Source organism: Taudactylus pleione, unplaced genomic scaffold, assembly GCF_031769625.1.
Source record: "Taudactylus pleione unplaced genomic scaffold, aTauple2 ptg000896l, whole genome shotgun sequence".
Taxonomy (NCBI): Eukaryota; Metazoa; Chordata; class Amphibia; order Anura; family Myobatrachidae; genus Taudactylus; species Taudactylus pleione.
The window spans coordinates 271,500-291,486 of record NW_028285297.1 but is presented as its reverse complement, the minus strand read 5'-3'; the positions used below and the strand labels follow the sequence as shown (position 1 = coordinate 291,486).

The window sequence follows — 19,987 nt, the reverse complement described above, 5'->3', positions numbered from 1 at the left end:
TTTGTGCACCCAGAGGGGCCATTCAGCATAACTGATGCCACATTGTAGGAGGACACATCTGTATGTACAATTCTACTCTTCTCTGCGGCCAAACCAACCTTAACTATCACAGCCGCCATCATCAGTGCCCACTTACACCAGCCCTAACTGTACTCCTGGTATCACAGCCGCCATCAACACCAGTGCCCACTTACACCAGCCCTAATTGTACTCCTGGTATCAAAGCCATCATCACCAGTGCCCACTTACATCAGCCCTAATTGTATCACAGCCGCCATCATCACCAGTGCGCACTTACACCAGCCCTAATTGTATCACAGCCGCCATCATCACCAGTGCGCACTTACACCAGCCCTAATTGTACACCTGGTATCACAGCCGCCATCATCACCAGTGCGCACTTACACCAGCCCTAATTTTATCACAGCCGCCATCATCACCAGTGCGCACTTACACCAGCCCTAATTGTACACCTGGTATCACAGCCGCCATCATCACCAGTGCGCACTTACACCAGCCCTAATTGTACACCTGGTATCACAGCCGCCATCATCACCAGTGCGCACTTACACCAGCCCTAATTGTATCACAGCCGCCATCATCACCAGTGCGCACTTACACCAGCCCTAATTGTACACCTGGTATCACAACCACCATCACCAGTGCGCACTTACACCAGCCCTAATTGTACACCTGGTATCACAGCCGCCATCATCACCAGTGCCCACTTACACCAGCCCTAATTGTACACCTGGTATCACAGCCGCCATCATCACCAGTGCCCACTTACACCAGCCCTAATTGTACACCTGGTATCACAGCCGCCATCATCACCAGTGCGCACTTACACCAGCCCTAATTGTACACCTGGTATCACAGCCGCCATCATCACCAGTGCCCACTTACACCAGCCCTAATTGTACACCTGGTATCACAGCCGCCATCATCACCAGTGCCCACTTACAACAGCCCTAATTGTACACCTGGTATCACAGCCGCCATCATCACCAGTGCGCACTTACACCAGCCCTAATTGTACACCTGGTATCACAGCCGCCATCATCACCAGTGCCCACTTACACCAGCCCTAATTGTACACCTGGTATCACAGCCGCCATCATCACCAGTGCCCACTTACACCAGCCCTAAACTAAATGCAAAAAACACTTTGGAAACCAGGAGTAATTATGTGTATGTACAGCTCCGCATAAACTGCAATTCCAATCGCACGCGCTCACTGAATATTGCCTACGTGACAAGGAACCACTAATGCTCTGCAAATGGGACATGCTTTCAACTCTGCAGGCAGCAGTGCTCGTAACCTCACTATCCCAGAACACAGTACTACTAGGGGAGATGTCCCCTCTCACCTGTCTGCTTCTGATATCTTTGTCTTTGCAATAATTTCTGGACCCACGGGAGGCTGCCGCCATGCTAGACAGCACCCCCCACCCCTGTGTCAATTGGCCCCCATTATAAAATAACTTCCCACCCCCCATTGGCATTAGTTCCCCCAGTGGCCGTAAATCCTGATAACATTACCCCTCCACACACCCCCTCAGTTGTAAATAAAAATCATTTTTATAAACCAACCCCTCCCCCCAGTAAAAAGCCCCTGTAACTTTTTATTATTATTATTTTACCCGCCCTCTAGCCTCATTCCTTTATATTACACCTCCCCCACCCCTACTGATACCAGACCCTCCCACATGATGATCAGACCCCCTCCCCAGCAGCAGCTGATCTCTGGCACTTTCTTGCAGGGGGATCCGGGGAGTCAGAGGAGATCTGTTCTGCACTCTTGCAGAACGGATCTCCTCTTCTAAAGCCAGGGGAGGCAGTGGGGCAGCGCGGTCGCATGTGATGTGACCTTGCCACCTGAAGAACTGCTGGCTGCATCACACGTGACGTCGCCCGGTAAGTGGTTAAACATATAATAAGTCAATAAATGGGTGCCTCATGCATTTTAATTTCTGGATTACTTTAACAATATACAACTGTGACCGGATGGCTTCCAGCCCGGACTCCTGCTCACAGGTTGGGGGGGCTGATCCCCACTTGACCTTGGGGTATTAGGGATTCCCGCTTAGCGTCAGTGACTGCCTGTCACTCACTCCGCCCACTGCGCCGTGGGCGTGACATTGCTGCCACCAGCAAACTCTACCATCGGCGTTTGGAACTGCTTCTTAGTTACACTCAGGCTCCTACCTCGGCACCTGGAACCACTTCTGCTGCGTATGCGTTTGACTAGCTGCGGCCACACCCCCCGATTGGTGTCGGCTGATTCCTCCTGATCCCTCGCAATGGACCAGGTCTGCACGGTAGCTTGGCAGAGGGCTTGAACTTGGAGACGCTGAGCTCTTACCCAGAACAGCCGGAAAACGGAATAGCGTTTGGAGCGATTCTGTTGGTCGCAGGATTGAGACGCAATAGCCAGGCAAGATGTTTATTGCTCAAAGTCTTGAAAAAGACTCGTCCTTCCGGATGAAGGGGTACATTACATCGCATACAGAAATCTTATCAATCAGCAGTTCTTCTCCTCAAAGAAGTTACAGGGTTGTACACATACAGGCTCACAGTCCCTCTTTTTATATCATTCTTACACACAACATCACAGGGGTGTAAATCCACCCTCTGTTCCTCTCAACCAATCATGCTGTCTCACAAAATAGAAAATAACCACATATTACATTTCAGAGGAGTCCCCCAATTTCCTCCTTTCTAATCTACCACCTAAAAGCAGTTTCCTAAACATAAACTGATTTAGCATCCAGTATAACTGTCTCCTAAAATGTGGATATAACATTTCACAGGAAATGGTAAATGACATTCATCCTTAGATATTTTGTCAGTGTGTGGTAATTGTATCAATGTAGAATACCACTTTTATCCCCAGAAGTACAGACACACAAGAGACAATCTCAGGGACATATCAAAGGACGATTTAGCATTTGACTCTTCACATCATCACACAGAAAGCTTCCATCCTGGTCTCGCCTGGAATGCACTTCAAAGAAAGCTTTGTTACACAAAGGGCGGAATTCAATTGTTTTCGGGGTCCGAATCTCCCGTCTAAAGTGACAGGAGTTTGCGGGCCGCTATTCAATTGTTCTAGATTTTTGTGCTGATCGCGCCCATAGTGGTCGGGTTTAGCCGCGTAAAGCAGCTAAACCTGACCAAAGTGCTTGGCGCGATCGCGAAAAGTGATGTTTGGGCACCCAAACATGTCACTTTTCGCACATTTCAGCTCTCACCCCCCTCGGGCTGCGAGCTGAAATGTAGCGCTGTCAGTTGATCGTGCCCGACAGGAGCAAGAATTGAATAGCTCCGTTGGGCGCGATGGGGGCAGGAATCAATTGAATTCCGCCCAATGGGTTTGACCACTACCATAGGTCAGGATAATTAACATATCACTTCCTATGTCAGGAGGGCAATCCCCATTACAATATACTCTTGAACCATATTCCTATAAGTGCATAGCCTATTAAATATACTCTGCTTCATGCACTAATACATTGCAGATCAGCAATAAATAAATTTGGGTTTCAGCTGTCACGAGTTTTGGATAGCCAATAAGATTCGGTAAAAAAAACCGAACGGAACCGAGTAGAACCGAGCCTGCACATCCCTAATATATATATATATATTAGGGATGTGCAGGCTCGGATAGGTTCGAGTTTGCACGGGGAGTTAGTATTTTTCCCTCCAAAAAAACGGAACTCAGAACGAGGCAAAACGTCATCTTACATGGACGAACATAATCATTCCTGGTCTTTTGTGGATTATTGAGACAAGTGAACGGCCACCCACAACGTAATATGACGGACATCATTGGTGGGTCTGTCCCCAGAGAATATTGGCACTGGCAGAGAAAGCGGTACGCTCACCCTATGTGACTGGCAGAGAAAGCGGCACACTCACCCCATGTGCCTGGCACTGGCAGAGAAAGCGGCACGCTCACCCCATGTGCCTGGCACTGGCAGAGAAAGCGGCACGCTCACCCCATGTGCCTGGCACTGGCAGAGAAAGCGGCACGCTCACCCCATGTGCCTGGCACTGGCAGAGAAAGCGGCACGCTCACCCCATGTGCCTGGCACTGGCAGAGAAAGCGGCACGCTCACCCCATGTGCCTGGCACTGGCAGAGAAAGCGGCACGCTCACCCCATGTGCCTGGCACTGGCAGCGAAAGCGGCACGCTCACCCCATGTGCCTGGCACTGGCAGCGAAAGCGGCACGCTCACCCCATGTGCCTGGCACTGACAGAGAAAGCGGCACGCTCACCCCGTGTGACTGGCATTGCTGGAGAGAGCAGCACGCTCACACTGTGTGACTGGCATTGCTGGAGAGAGCAGCACGCTCACCCTATGTGACTGGCATTGGTGGAGAGGGCAGCACGCTCACCCTATGTGACTGGCATTGGTGGAGAGGGCAGCACGCTCACCCTATGTGACTGGCATTGGTGGAGAGGGCAGCACGCTCACCCTATGTGACTGGCATTGGTGGAGAGGGCAGCACGCTCACCCTATGTGACTGGCATTGGTGGAGAGGGCAGCACGCTCACCCTATGTGACTGGCATTGGTGGAGAGGGCATCACGCTCACCCTATGTGACTGGCATTGGTGGAGAGGGCATCACGCTCACACTGTGTGACTGTTACAGGGAGAGAAAATGGCAAATGGTGCCATCACTGCTGTGACATCATAGCTGGCAAAGGGGAAAATGTGGACAGGAGACTCCTGCACAGGGACTGAGGGACAGGGGAGGGGGGTGGTCACACACACACACACGGTGAGGTACAAGGGAGGGGGGTGGTCACACACACACACACACAGGGTGAGGTACAAGGGAGGGGGGTGGTCACACACACACACACAGGGTGAGGTACAAGGGAGGGGGGTGGTCACACACACACACACACACACACAGGGTGAGGTACAAGGGAGGGGGGTGGTCACACACACACAGGGTGAGGTACAAGGGAGGGGGGTGGTCACACACACACAGGGTGAGGTACAAGGGAGGGGGGTGGTCACACACACACAGGGTGAGGTACAAGGGAGGGGGGGTGGTCACACACACACACACACACACACACACACACACACACACACACACACACAAGGTGAGGTACAAGGGAGGGGGGTGGTCACACACACACAGGGTGAGGTACAAGGGAGGGGGGTGGTCACACACACACACACAGGGTGAGGTACAAGGGAGGGGGGTGGTCACACACACACACACAGGGTGAGGTACAAGGGAGGGGGGTGGTCACACACACACACACAGGGTGAGGTACAAGGGAGGGGGGTGGTCACACACACACACACACAGGGTGAGGTACAAGGGAGGGGGGTGGTCACACACACACACACACAGGGTGAGGTACAAGGGAGGGGGGTGGTCACAACACACACACACAGGGTGAGGTACAAGGGAGGGGGGTGGTCACACACACACACACACACACACACACACACACACACACACACAGGGTGAGGTACAAGGGAGGGGGGTGGTCACACACACACACACACAGGGTGAGGTACAAGGGAGGGGGGTGGTCTCACACACACACACACACACACACACAGGGTGAGGTACAAGGGAGGGGGGTGGTCACACACACACAGGGTGAGGTACAAGGGAGGGGGGTGGTCACACACACACAGGGTGAGGTACAAGGGAGGGGGGTGGTCACACACACACAGGGTGAGGTACAAGGGAGGGGGGTGGTCACACACACACAGGGTGAGGTACAAGGGAGGGGGGTGGTCACACACACACAGGGTGAGGTACAAGGGAGGGGGGTGGTCACACACACACAGGGTGAGGTACAAGGGAGGGGGGTGGTCACACACACACAGGGTGAGGTACAAGGGAGGGGGGTGGTCACACACACACAGGGTGAGGTACAGGGGAGGGGGGGTCACACACACACACACAGGGTGAGGTACAGGGGAGGGGGGGGTCACACACACACAGGGTGAGGTACAGGGGTGGGGGGGGTCACACACACACAGGGTGAGGTACAGGGGTGGGGGGGGTCACACACACACAGGGTGAGGTACCAGGGGTGGGGGGGTCACACACACACAGGGTGAGGTACAGGTGGTGGGGGGGGTCACACACACACAGGGTGAGGTACAGGGGTGGGGGGGGGTCACACACACACAGGGTGAGGTACAGGGGTGGGGGGGTCACACACACACAGGGTGAGGTACAGGGGGTGGGGGGGTCACACACACACAGGGGTGAGGTACAGGGGTGGGGGGGGTCACACACACACAGGGTGAGGTACAGGGGTGGGGGGGTCACACACACACAGGGTGAGGTACAGGGGTGGGGGGGTCACACACACACAGGGTGAGGTACAGGGGTGGGGGGGGTCACACACACACAGGGTGAGGTACAGGGGTGGGGGGGTCACACACACACAGGGTGAGGTACAGGGGTGGGGGGGTCACACACACACAGGGTGAGGTACAGGGGTGGGGGGTCACACACACACAGGGTGAGGTACAGGGGTGGGGGGGTCACACACACACAGGGTGAGGTACAGGGGTGGGGGGGTCACACACACAGGGTGAGGTACAGGGGTGGGGGGGTCACACACACAGGGTGAGGTACAGGGGAGGGGGGGTCACACACACACACAGGGTGAGGTACAGGGGAGGGGGGGGTCACACACACACAGGGTGAGGTACAGGGGAGGGGGGGTCACACACACACAGGGTGAGGTACAGGGGAGGGGGGGTCACACACACACAGGGTGAGGTACAGGGGAGGGGGGGGTCACACACACACAGGGTGAGGTACAGGGGAGGGGGGGTCACACACACACAGGGTGAGGTACAGGGGAGGGGGGGTCACACACACAGGGTGAGGTACAGGGGAGGGGGGGTCACACACACACACACAGGGTGAGGTACAGGGGAGGGGGGGTCACACACACACAGGGTGAGGTACAGGGGAGGTGGGGTCACACACACACACACAGGGTGAGGTACAGGGGAGAGGGGGTCACACACAGGGTGAGGTACAGGGGAGGGGGGGTCACACACAGGGTGAGGTACAGGGGAGGGGGGTCACACACACACAGGGTGAGGTACAGGGGAGGGGGGTCACACACACACAGGGTGAGGTACAGGGGAGGGGGGTCACACACACACAGGGTGAGGTACAGGGGAGGTGGGGTCACACACACACACAGGGTGAGGTACAGGGGAGAGGGGGTCACACACAGGGTGAGGTACAGGGAAGGGGGGGTCACACACAGGGTGAGGTACAGGGGAGGGGGGGTCACACACACACAGGGTGAGGTACAGGGGAGGGGGGGTCACACACACACAGGGTGAGGTACAGGGGAGGGGGGGTCACACACACACAGGGTGAGGTACAGGGGAGGGGGGGGTCACACACACACACACACAGGATGAGGTACAGGGGAGGGGGGGTCACACACACACAGGGTGAGGTACAGGGGAGGGGGGGTCACACACACACAGGGTGAGGTACAGGGGAGGGGGGGTCACACACACACAGGGTGAGGTACAGGGGAGGGGGGGTCACACACACACAGGGTGAGGTACAGGGGAGGGGGGGTCACACACACACAGGGTGAGGTACAGGGGAGGGGGGGTCACACACACACAGGGTGAGGTACAGGGGAGGGGGGGTCACACACACAGGGTGAGGTACAGGGGAGGGGGGGTCACACACACAGGGTGAGGTACAGGGGAGGGGGGGTCACACACACACAGGGTGAGATACAGGGGAGGGGGGGGTCACACACACAGGGTGAGGTACAGGGGAGGGGGGTCACACACACACAGGGTGAGGTACAGGGGAGGGGGGTCACACACACACAGGGTGAGGTACAGGGGAGGGGGGGTCACACACACACACAGGGTGAGGTACAGGGGAGGGGGGGTCACACACAGGGTGAGGTACAGGGGAGGGGGGGTCACACACAGGGTGAGGTACAGGGGAGGGGGGGTCACACACACACAGGGTGAGGTACAGGGGAGGGGGGTCACACACACACAGGGTGAGGTACAGGGGAGGGGGGTCACACACACACAGGGTGAGGTACAGGGGAGGGGGGGTCACACACACACAGGGTGAGGTACAGGGGAGGGGGGGTCACACACACACAGGGTGAGGTACAGGGGAGGGGGGGTCACACACACACAGGGTGAGGTACAGGGGAGGGGGGGTCACACACACACAGGGTGAGGTACAGGGGAGGGGGGGTCACACACACACACAGGGTGAGGTACAGGAGAGGGGGGGTCACACACACACAGGGTGAGGTACAGGGGAGGGGGGTCACACACACACAGGGTGAGGTACAGGGGAGGGGGGGTCACACACACAGGGTGAGGTACAGGGGAGGGGGGTCACACACACACAGGGTGAGGTACAGGGGAGGGGGGGTCACACACACAGGGTGAGGTACAGGGGAGGGGGGGTCACACACACACAGGGTGAGGTACAGGAGAGGGGGGGGTCACACACACACAGGGTGAGGTACAGGGGAGGGAGGTACAGGGGAGGGGGGTCACACACACAGGGTGAGGTACAGGGGAGGGGGGTCACACACACAGGGTGAGGTACAGGGGAGGTGGGGTCACACACACAGGCTGCGTACTTACCGTCGGGCAGCTCCCGGTCGCTAATGTGCTGCAGGTGGGGACCGGGCTCCGTCTCGCTCAGCTCCACTTCCACCTGGTAGGGGTCCGGGCGCTCCGGCAGCCCGCGGGCACGGCCCAGCTTGGGGCTGGCGCCCGGGGAGACGCAGCAGCTGACCGTGTTCCCCATGGCGCTGCGGGGACCGATGTGCTAGGACGGCCGGGCTGGGCGCCGCATCCTCTTCTCTCTCCCCTGCCGGCCGGTCCCACGGGAGTTCGCGGCCCGCACACTCCCCTGGCACGTCACCGCGCCCACCCCTCAGCGGCCGCTTCCGCCCTGCACGCAGCCCACCAATCAGAGTCCAGGACTGGTGTGACACCCCGCTTACTGCAGCCAATCACAGCGGAGAGACGGCCTCTGTGGGCGTGCCCGTGTTACCAGTGTGCAATCAGGTCAGCAGCCAATCAGGTGCCGGCACTGTTCTGCGTGTGGGTCCCCGGATGTCAGCCGCTCTGCACCTCAGGCGACATGTTCCGGGTTTCCGGGGCGTGGCTTGGTCAGAGCGAGGCGTGGGGCGCGCAGGTGATTGGTTGTTCCGGGCCCGTTATTGTATATGAGCCCAGCAGCAGCCGGTATAAAGCTGGGAGCACCGTTCCTGCGGACACTAGTGTGGAGGTGAGTATGAGGCAGAACATGTAGTGGCTGTGGTCTGTGGGGGGGGGGAGAGATGTTGCCCATTGCAACCAATCAGCTTCTACCTATCATTATATAGTCTGTATTGGTCTCTCTAGTACAGAACATGGTGCCCCTGGGGAAGCTTAGCTACATCACACCAGGAGACTAATGTATATACCACCTGACTGTACTGCTACTTACTGATGTAACAATTCTCAATGACCTCACTAGAGGCCGAGGACCCGGACAGCAGACATGCTCCCATGGTTATGCCAACAGCTGCTGCCACCGCATCCCGCACAGCCCCTGCCACCTCTGGGGAGGAGACGTCTGCAGAGGACCCCATGCGGTGGCAGGGGCTGTGCGGGAGAGGACGCTGGCTGTTGCCATTAATATGGAAGCATAATCTGCTGCCTGGGTACTCTGCAGACATGTCTCATCTATCCTCCTGACAGTGAGGCCATAGGAGATGCAGGAAAGGGTTATACATTAGGGAGGAATGAGGAGATGCAGGAAAGGGTTATACATTAGGGAGGAATGAGGAGATGCAGGAAAGGGTTATACATTAGGCAGGAATGAGGAGATGCAGGACAGGGTTATACATTAGGGAGGAATGAGGAGATGCAGGAAAGTGTTATACATTAGGGAGGAATGAGGAGACGCAGGAAAGGGTTATACATTAGGGAGGAATGAGGAGATGCAGGAAAGGGTTATACGTTAGGGAGGAATGAGGAGACGCAGGAAAGGGTTATACATTAGGGAGGAATATGGAGACGCAGAAAAGGGTTATACATTAGGGAGGAATGAGGAGACGCAGGAAAGGGTTATACATTAGGGAGGAATGAGGAGATGCAGGAAAGGGTTATACATTAGGGAGGAATGAGGAGATGCAGGAAAGTGTTACATTAGGGAGGAATGAGGAGATGCAGCACAGCGTTATACATTAGGGAGGAATGAGGAGATGCAGGAAAGGGTTATACATTAGGGAGGAATGAGGAGATGCAGGAAAGCGTTATACATTAGGGAGGAATGAGGAGATGCAGGAAAGGGTTATACGTTAGGGAGGAATGAGGAGACGCAGGAAAGCGTTATACGTTAGGGAGGAATGAGGAGACGCAGGAAAGGGTTATACGTTAGGGAGGAATGAGGAGACGCAGGAAAGGGTTATACGTTAGGGAGGAATGAGGAGACGCAGGAAAGGGTTATACGTTAGGGAGGAATGAGGAGACGCAGGAAAGGGTTATACGTTAGGGAGGAATGAGGAGACGCAGGAAAGGGTTATACGTTAGGGAGGAATGAGGAGACGCAGGAAAGGGTTATACGTTAGGGAGGAATGAGGAGACGCAGGAAAGGGTTATACGTTAGGGAGGAATGAGGAGACGCAGGAAAGGGTTATACGTTAGGGAGGAATGAGGAGACGCAGGAAAGGGTTATACGTTAGGGAGGAATGAGGAGACGCAGGAAAGGGTTATACGTTAGGGAGGAATGAGGAGACGCAGGAAAGGGTTATACGTTAGGGAGGAATGAGGAGACGCAGGAAAGGGTTATACGTTAGGGAGGAATGAGGAGACGCAGGAAAGGGTTATACGTTAGGGAGGAATGAGGAGACGCAGGAAAGGGTTATACGTTAGGGAGGAATGAGGAGATGCAGGTTATACATTAGGGAGGAATGAGGAGACGCAGGAAAGGGTTATACGTTAGGGAGGAATGAGGAGACGCAGGAAAGGGTTATACGTTAGGGAGGAATGAGGAGACGCAGGACAGGGTTATTCGTTAGGGAGGAATGAGGAGACGCAGGACAGGGTTATACATTAGGGAGGAATGAGGAGATGCAGCACAGCGTTATACATTAGGGAGGAATGAGGAGATGCAGGAAAATGTTATACATTAGGGAGGAATGAGGAGATGCAGGACAGGGTTATACATTAGGGAGGAATGAGGAGATGCAGGAAAGCGTTATACATTAGGGAGGAATGAGGAGACGCAGGAAAGGGTTATACATTAGGGAGGAATGAGAAGACGCAGGAAAGTGTTATACATTAGGGAGGAATGAGGAGATGCAGGAAAGGGTTATACATTAGGGAGGAATGAGGAGATGCAGGTTATACATTAGGGAGGAATGAGGAGACGCAGGAAAGGGTTATACGTTAGGGAGGAATGAGGAGACGCAGGAAAGGGTTATACGTTAGGGAGGAATGAGGAGACGCAGGACAGGGTTATTCGTTAGGGAGGAATGAGGAGACGCAGGACAGGGTTATACATTAGGGAGGAATGAGGAGATGCAGCACAGCGTTATACATTAGGGAGGAATGAGGAGATGCAGGAAAATGTTATACATTAGGGAGGAATGAGGAGATGCAGGAAAGGGTTATACATTAGGGAGGAATGAGGAGATGCAGGAAAGTGTTACATTAGGGAGGAATGAGGAGATGCAGCACAGCGTTATACATTAGGGAGGAATGAGGAGACGCAGGAAAGGGTTATACATTAGGGAGGAATGAGGAGACGCAGGAAAGGGTTATACGTTAGGGAGGAATGAGGAGACGCAGGAAAGGGTTATACGTTAGGGAGGAATGAGGAGACGCAGGAAAGGGTTATACGTTAGGGAGGAATGAGGAGACGCAGGAAAGGGTTATACATTAGGGAGGAATGAGGAGACGCAGGAAAGGGTTATACATTAGGGAGGAATGAGGAGACGCAGGAAAGGGTTATACATTAGGGAGGAATGAGGAGATGCAGGAAAGTGTTACATTAGGGAGGAATGTGGAGATGCAGGAAAGGGTTATACATTATGGAGGAATGTGGAGATGCAGGAAAGGGTTATACATTAGGGAGGAATGAGGAGATGCAGGAAAGCGTTATACATTAGGGAGGAATGAGGAGATGCAGGAAAGGGTTATACATTAGGGAGGAATGTGGAGATGCAGGAAAGGGTTATACATTAGGGAGGAATGTGGAGACGCAGGAAAGGGTTATACGTTAGGGAGGAATGAGGAGACGCAGGAAAGGGTTATACATTAGGGAGGAATGAGGAGACGCAGGAAAGGGTTATACGTTAGGGAGGAATGAGGAGACGCAGGAAAGGGTTATACGTTAGGGAGGAATGAGGAGACGCAGGAAAGGGTTATACGTTAGGGAGGAATGAGGAGACGCAGGAAAGGGTTATACGTTAGGGAGGAATGAGGAGACGCAGGAAAGGGTTATACGTTAGGGAGGAATGAGGAGACGCAGGAAAGGGTTATACGTTAGGGAGGAATGAGGAGACGCAGGAAAGGGTTATACGTTAGGGAGGAATGAGGAGACGCAGGAAAGGGTTATACGTTAGGGAGGAATGAGGAGACGCAGGAAAGGGTTATACGTTAGGGAGGAATGAGGAGACGCAGGAAAGGGTTATACGTTAGGGAGGAATGAGGAGACGCAGGAAAGGGTTATACGTTAGGGAGGAATGAGGAGACGCAGGAAAGGGTTATACGTTAGGGAGGAATGAGGAGACGCAGGAAAGGGTTATACGTTAGGGAGGAATGAGGAGACGCAGGAAAGGGTTATACGTTAGGGAGGAATGAGGAGACGCAGGAAAGGGTTATACGTTAGGGAGGAATGAGGAGACGCAGGAAAGGGTTATACGTTAGGGAGGAATGAGGAGACGCAGGAAAGGGTTATACGTTATGGAGGAATGAGGAGATGCAGGTTATACATTAGGGAGGAATGAGGAGACGCAGGAAAGGGTTATACGTTAGGGAGGAATGAGGAGACGCAGGAAAGGGTTATACGTTAGGGAGGAATGAGGAGACGCAGGAAAGGGTTATACGTTAGGGAGGAATGAGGAGACGCAGGACAGGGTTATTCGTTAGGGAGGAATGAGGAGATGCAGGACAGGGTTATACATTAGGGAGGAATGAGGAGATGCAGCACAGCGTTATACATTAGGGAGGAATGAGGAGATGCAGGAAAATGTTATACATTAGAGAGGAATGAGGAGATGCAGGACAGGGTTATACATTAGGGAGGAATGAGGAGATGCGGGAAAGCGTTATACATTAGGGAGGAATGAGGAGATGCTGGAAAGGGTTATACATTAGGGAGGAATGAGGAGATGCAGCACAGCGTTATACATTAGGGAGGAATGAGGAGACGCAGGAAAGGGTTATACATTAGGGAGGAATGAGGAGACGCAGGAAAGGGTTATACATTAGGGAGGAATGAGGAGATGCAGGAAAGGGTTATACATTAGAGAGGAATGAGGAGATGCAGGTTATACATTAGGGAGGAATGAGGAGACGCAGGAAAGGGTTATACGTTAGGGAGGAATGAGGAGACGCAGGAAAGGGTTATACGTTAGGGAGGAATGAGGAGACGCAGGAAAGGGTTATACGTTAGGGAGGAATGAGGAGACGCAGGACAGGGTTATTCGTTAGGGAGGAATGAGGAGATGCAGGACAGGGTTATACATTAGGGAGGAATGAGGAGATGCAGGAAAGCGTTATACATTAGGGAGGAATGAGGAGATGCAGGAAAATGTTATACATTAGGGAGGAATGAGGAGATGCAGGACAGGGTTATACATTAGGGAGGAATGAGGAGATGCAGGAAAGCGTTATACATTAGGGAGGAATGAGGAGATGCTGGAAAGGGTTATACATTACGGAGGAATGAGGAGATGCAGCACAGCGTTATACATTAGGGAGGAATGAGGAGATGCAGGAAAGGGTTATACATTAGGCAGGAATGAGGAGATGCAGGACAGGGTTATACATTAGGGAGGAATGAGGAGATACAGGAAAGCGTTATACATTAGGGAGGAATGAGGAGACGCAGGAAAGGGTTATACATTAGGGAGGAGATGCAGGAAAGCGTTATACATTAGGAAGGAATGAGGAGACGCAGGAAAGTGTTATACATTAGGGAGGAATGAGGAGATGCAGGACAGGGTTATACATTAGGGAGGAATGAGGAGATGCAGGACAGGGTTATACATTAGGGAGGAATGAGGAGATGTAGGAAAGGGTTATACATTAGGGAGGAATGAGGAGATGCAGGAAAGGGTTATACATTAGGGAGGAATGAGGAGATGCAGGAAAGGGTTATACATTAGGGAGGAATGAGGAGATGCAGGAAAGGGTTATACATTAGGGAGGAATGAGGAGATGCAGGTTATACATTAGGGAGGAATGAGGAGGTGCAGGAAAGTGTTATACATTAGGGAGGAATGAGGAGATGCTGGACAGGGTTATACATTAGGGAGGAATGAGGAGATGCTGGAAGGGTTATACATTAGGGAGGAATGAGGAGATGCAGGAAAGGGTTATACATTAGGGAGGAATGAGGAGATGCAGGTTATACATTAGGGAGAAATGAGGAGATGCAGGAAAGGGTTATACATTAGGGAGGAATGAGGAGATACAGGAAAGGGTTATACATTAGGGAGGAATGAGGAGATGCTGGAAAGGGTTATACATTAGGGAGGAATGAGGAGATGCAGTACAGGGTTATACATTAGGGAGGAATGAGGAGATGCAGGTTATACATTAGGGAGGAATGAGGAGATGCAGTACAGGGTTATACATTAGGGAGGAATGAGGAGATGCAGGAAAGGGTTATACATTAGGGAGGAATGAGGAGGTTCAGGACAGGGTTATACATTAGAGAGGAATGAGGAGACGCAGGAAAGCGTTATACATTAGGGAGGAATGAGGAGACGCAGGAAAGGGTTATATGTTAGGGAGGAATGAGGAGACGCAGGAAAGGGTTATACGTTAGGGAGGAATGAGGAGACGCAGGAAAGCGTTATACGTTAGGGAGGAATGAGGAGACGCAGGAAAGCGTTATACGTTAGGGAGGAATGAGGAGACGCAGGAAAGCGTTATACGTTAGGGAGGAATGAGGAGACGCAGGAAAGCGTTATACGTTAGGGAGGAATGAGGAGACGCAGGAAAGGGTTATACGTTAGGGAGGAATGAGGAGACGCAGGAAAGGGTTATACGTTAGGGAGGAATGAGGAGACGCAGGAAAGCGTTATACATTAGGAGGAATGAGGAGACGCAGGAAAGCGTTATACATTAGGGAGGAATGAGGAGACGCAGGAAAGGGTTATACATTAGGGAGGAATGAGGAGACGCAGGAAAGGGTTATACATTAGGGAGGAATGAGGAGACGCAGGAAAGGGTTATACATTAGGGAGGTATGAGGAGACGCAGGAAAGGGTTATACGTTAGGGAGGAATGAGGAGATGCAGGAAAGGGTTATACATTAGGGAGGAATGAGGAGATGCAGGAAAGTGTTATACATTAGGAAGAAGTAGCAGTTTAAGTGTTAAATTATTTTATTGATGTCTTGAAGCAGTTTGGTTATGGTAACTAACCCATGGGACCCCATTTTCTGAATTAGAACCTGTACTAGTACATTATTGGACCTTCAACCCCATTCCCGTCTTCTCTCCGTGCATGTGTTAAGGCCGCGATTAGATTATCATGTAAAGGTGCGTGATGACCTAATTAAAATTGGGCTCCAATTTTTTATCAAATCGGTTGGATAAATGACAAGCTGATTAGTTGCTAAGGGTAACCCCACCGCTACATCTTCCCCATATCGGCAATGAGAGTATGTCATTCCCTGGCTTTGTATTACAGGAATCATAAATAAATGTATTTGTGCATGTATTTTTTTTTTTTTTAGGTAGTGCAGTGTATACTGGCAACCCCTTCACACAGTGTATACTAGTAGTCCATCAGCAGGAACACTGTATATACTAGTGGCCCCTTCACACCGTGTATCTGGTGTTCATTTTAGGTCCAGCGCCGGACCTAGAGAAAGGACACTGTCCGAAAAGGGCCGTGTTTAAGACCCCCCCCCCCCTTTTTTTATCGCTCTTGGGGGCATGCCCGGCACTTACAGACATGCCAAAGCTGCCCCCAAGCTCTGCCGGGTGCATGCGGGCCGCATTTTTCCCCACCTGCGGGACACTGCGGCCCGCGGGTGGGGACAGCACCCTGCAGGTTGTTTTAGTGGGGCAATGCCAAAAAGGTGTGTCTTTGAGACGTGCCCCTTTTTCATACCTCCTTTGGAACACAGTATACCAGCAGCCCCTCCTCTGAAACGCTGTGTATTCCGACAGCCCCTACCCTGGAACACGATGTATACTGGCGGCCCCTTTATACAGTAGATACTAGTGGTCCATCTGAGGGAACACGTTGTATACTAATTATCCATCTGTGGGAACACTGTATTTACTGGTGACCCCCCCCACGGTAGCATGGTATGTACGGACAGCCCCTCCGCGAGACCACGGGCCCAAACTGTCATTTTTGTGCAGATAACGACAGCATATGAGATGAGATTGGTTAACTAACAGCTAGAGAGGTAAAAGGGCACTATTAGGGAAATAGGATGTAAAACACAAGGAGAAGGGCTACATATTGGTACAACCATATTGCAGAGGTTCTCGATGGGCTGTATGATCCGGTCACACAGCAATGTTGGCCTGTGGTCAGCGGGATGTGTGAGTGTAGAAAGAGAACTTACACCCTCAGCCATAATAGTAAAACCACTGACAAGTAAAGTGAATACTATTGATTTACCATTGTCGAGGTGGGATATATTAGGCAGTGAGTGAACACTCAGTTCTTGAAATTGATGTGTTGGAAGCAGGAATAATGGGCAGTGTAAGGAACTGAGCGATTTTTGACAAGGGCCAAATAGTGATGACTAGTCTACTGGGTCAGAGCATCTCCACAACGGCAGGGCTTGTGGGGTGCTCCTGGTATGCAGTGATACCTACAATAAGTGGTGCAAGGAAGGGCAACCGGCGACAGGGTCATGACATGAGTGCCCAAAATTGTTGAAAAAGTTAATGCTGGTTATGATAGAAAAATGTCAGAACACACAGAGCATTGCAGCTTGCTGCAGACCGGTCAGAGCGCCCATGCTGACCCGTGTCCGCTGCCGAAAGAACCTACTATGGGCATGTGAGTGTCAGCACTGGACCATGGAGCAATGGAAGGAGGAGGCCTGGTCTGATGATTGACGTTTTCTTTACATCATGTGGACGGCCGAGTGCTTGTGCGTCATTTATCTGGGGAAGGTATGGCACCAGGATGCACCATGGGAAGAGGGCAGCTGTTGGAGGCAGTGTGATGCTCTGGGCAATGTTCTGCTGGGAAACCTTGGGTCCTGTCATTCATATGGATATTACTGTGTTACACGTACCACCTGCCTAACCATTGTTACAGACCAAGTACAGCCCTTCATGTCATCAGTACTCCCTGATGGCAGTGGTCTTCAGTGGGATAATGCGCCCGGCTGTTGACTTGGTCTTCAAATTCTGCAGATCTCAGTCCGATCGAGCATCTGTGGGAAGTGCTGGAAAAGCAGGTCTGAGCCATGGAGGCCCCAACTCACAAATTACAGGATTTATAGGATCTGCTGCTAATTTCTCAGTTCCTGATCCCTCAGGACACCTTCAGAGGTCTTATGGAGTCCATGCCTCGATGGGTCAGAGCTGGGGACCTGCACAATATTAGGCAGGTGTTTTTAATGTTCTGGCTGATGGGTGTATGTAAGGTTGTGTGTTCTTTATAGAGGGGTTGAGCATGAAATACTGGCAGTCTGTATGCCAGCAGTCAACATACCAACAGTGGCATCCCGATCTGCTATAGTTACGTTCGGTTTTCCGGCTGATGGGATTCTGGCGTCTGTATCTAGACTGGCATTGGGATTCTGACACAGAGATTTCAACAACCGGCATCCTGTCCGTCGGCAAGGTAACTACATCCCCTATAGAGGGGAAGTAATTAGTAGTATAGCTTATGGAGGTTATGTGGGAGACTCTGGAATTTCATAAGCTGACTGAAAAGGTGAGTTTTCAATGGACGGTTGAAAGTATGGAGACTACAGGAAAATCCTGTTATGAGAGTTCCTGCTAGGCTGTTTTAGCAGCGCGCCGCACCCTGCCTGATTTTAAAGCAGCAAAATGCAAACTGTTGCAAATGCACCGCTTTAGCAGGGCGGTGCCCTGTTAAAACGGCTTGCCCTGTGCTGTCCCCACCCACGGGTGGGATAAGTTGCGTTTTCTGATTGCCACGGGGTGAATAGATGCAATCGGCATCTATTCACATTGAGTGGAGAGCTTGGGGGAAACTCAGCACCTCCATAAGTGCTGGGCACACCCCCAAGAGTGATGAAATGGGGACGTGTCACGAGAGCATGCCGCCTCTCCAGTCGTCCATGCCCCCTTTTCGGGAAGCCCTGCCCTGCCCCCGGTCTGGCATGAACACTTCAGTCCTGTAACTGTGAATGGGAGCAGGTTATGCCTGTGGATGAGAGACGCAAAACAGAGAGGGCGAACTGAGAGATGTTATGAGAAAAGAGAGATTACGTTGGTTTAGTCTTGTTTGGTCTTTGCTAAAATACAGGCAGCCAATGCAGGGGCTGACAGAGCCTGCCAGCTGAAGAAGAACGTTCTGCGGGGAAGATCAGTCTGCATTCAGAATAAACTGTAGGGGTGACAGTCTGTTTAGGGGGAAGACTATTGCAATAGTCATTGCAGGAGATATTGAGTGCATGAAGTCTTAGCAGTGTCTTGTGCGTATTGTAGAAATATTTCTTCGATGTCTTTATAACAGGAGTTGGAACCAGAATGAATGTTGGATGAAACCTAGACATCGAGCTTGAGGGGTAGAGTTGATGTTGATGTCAGGTTGGTAACTTCGGGTGACAGGTGGGAATATCATTAGCTCCGTTTTTTAAAAGATTGAGTTTCAAGTGGCGAGTAGTCCTCCCAGATAAAATGGCAGAAAGACCGCGATGCGCACCATTACAGTGTGAGAGATCCGGGGAGGAGAAGTCAATTTGAGCATCATAAAGAGCATACTGGAATCCAGAGAAGCTTTTTAGTTTTCTGATGAGAAAGTGGCATAGACAGAGCAGAAGTGAGCACCCAGGATGGAGCTTGTGGTCTCCAACTTGTGAAGGAAGCAGAGAGGAGGTGGATCCAGAGAAACGAACACTGAAGGGAGATTAGATAAGTAGGGAGAGAACCAGGATAGGTCTGCGTCCTGCACACCGAGGGATTGTAGTGTTTGTATGAGAAGAAAGGGACACTATGGATTACATTCATTATAATGATCAGGCAAAGTAAGTTATGCAAAAAAACAAACATAAAAAAATATGCGAATTGAACTACGCCTATATCAGCTTAATTTGCCTTGAAAAAACATCCGCATAAACTTTTTATGTACGTTTAATGCTCATACCTTATAGTGCAGTAATAGTAAATTTTAATGGAGTTTAGTATCCTGTAAACCATTTGTGATGTGTTCTTTGGAGGCCAGCAGATTTACACGGTTCATGCTTACGTTAACAGTCCAATAGGGGGTGCAGGTGGGTTATCGGAACAGCTAGGTACAAGTGGCACAGCTACATTGCTGTTATTAGTGGGGCTCGTTCAGAATGTGCACCACTGCGTGTCCATCGATGGTACAAAAACCATCTATGGTGGACCATCGATGGTTTCCACCCTTCGATGGCCACCGCTGCGGGTCATTCAAAAATAGGGGGTGGGGCTAAGCTTCGTCCGTCCAGAAAAAAAATAAAATTTCCCACTTGTCCATCGATAGCAGAGAACCATTCGCTCTCTGTCAACAATGGTAAAAGTATTTGACATCGGCCAAAAACCATCGATGAT

The 19,987-nt window shown here is 52.0% G+C and overlaps 2 protein-coding genes across 2 annotated transcripts in view; one reads left to right on the top strand and one right to left on the bottom strand.

Annotated features, from left to right (window-relative positions):
- The window catches only part of CCNYL1 (cyclin Y like 1), a 72,123-nt gene extending 63,101 nt beyond the window's left edge, over positions 1–9,022 (bottom strand). The window contains exon 1 of the mRNA XM_088459094.1: positions 8,658–9,022. Coding sequence (XP_088315220.1) covers positions 8,658–8,823 — 166 coding nt within the window. The 5' untranslated portion in view covers positions 8,824–9,022. The remainder of the gene's footprint in view (positions 1–8,657) is intronic.
- A 150-nt stretch (positions 9,023–9,172) lies between these two features.
- METTL21A (methyltransferase 21A, HSPA lysine) overlaps positions 9,173–19,987 on the top strand; it is a 48,148-nt gene continuing 37,333 nt past the window's right edge. The window contains exon 1 of the mRNA XM_088459099.1: positions 9,173–9,309. The gene's annotated coding sequence lies outside the window, so the exon portion shown is untranslated. The remainder of the gene's footprint in view (positions 9,310–19,987) is intronic.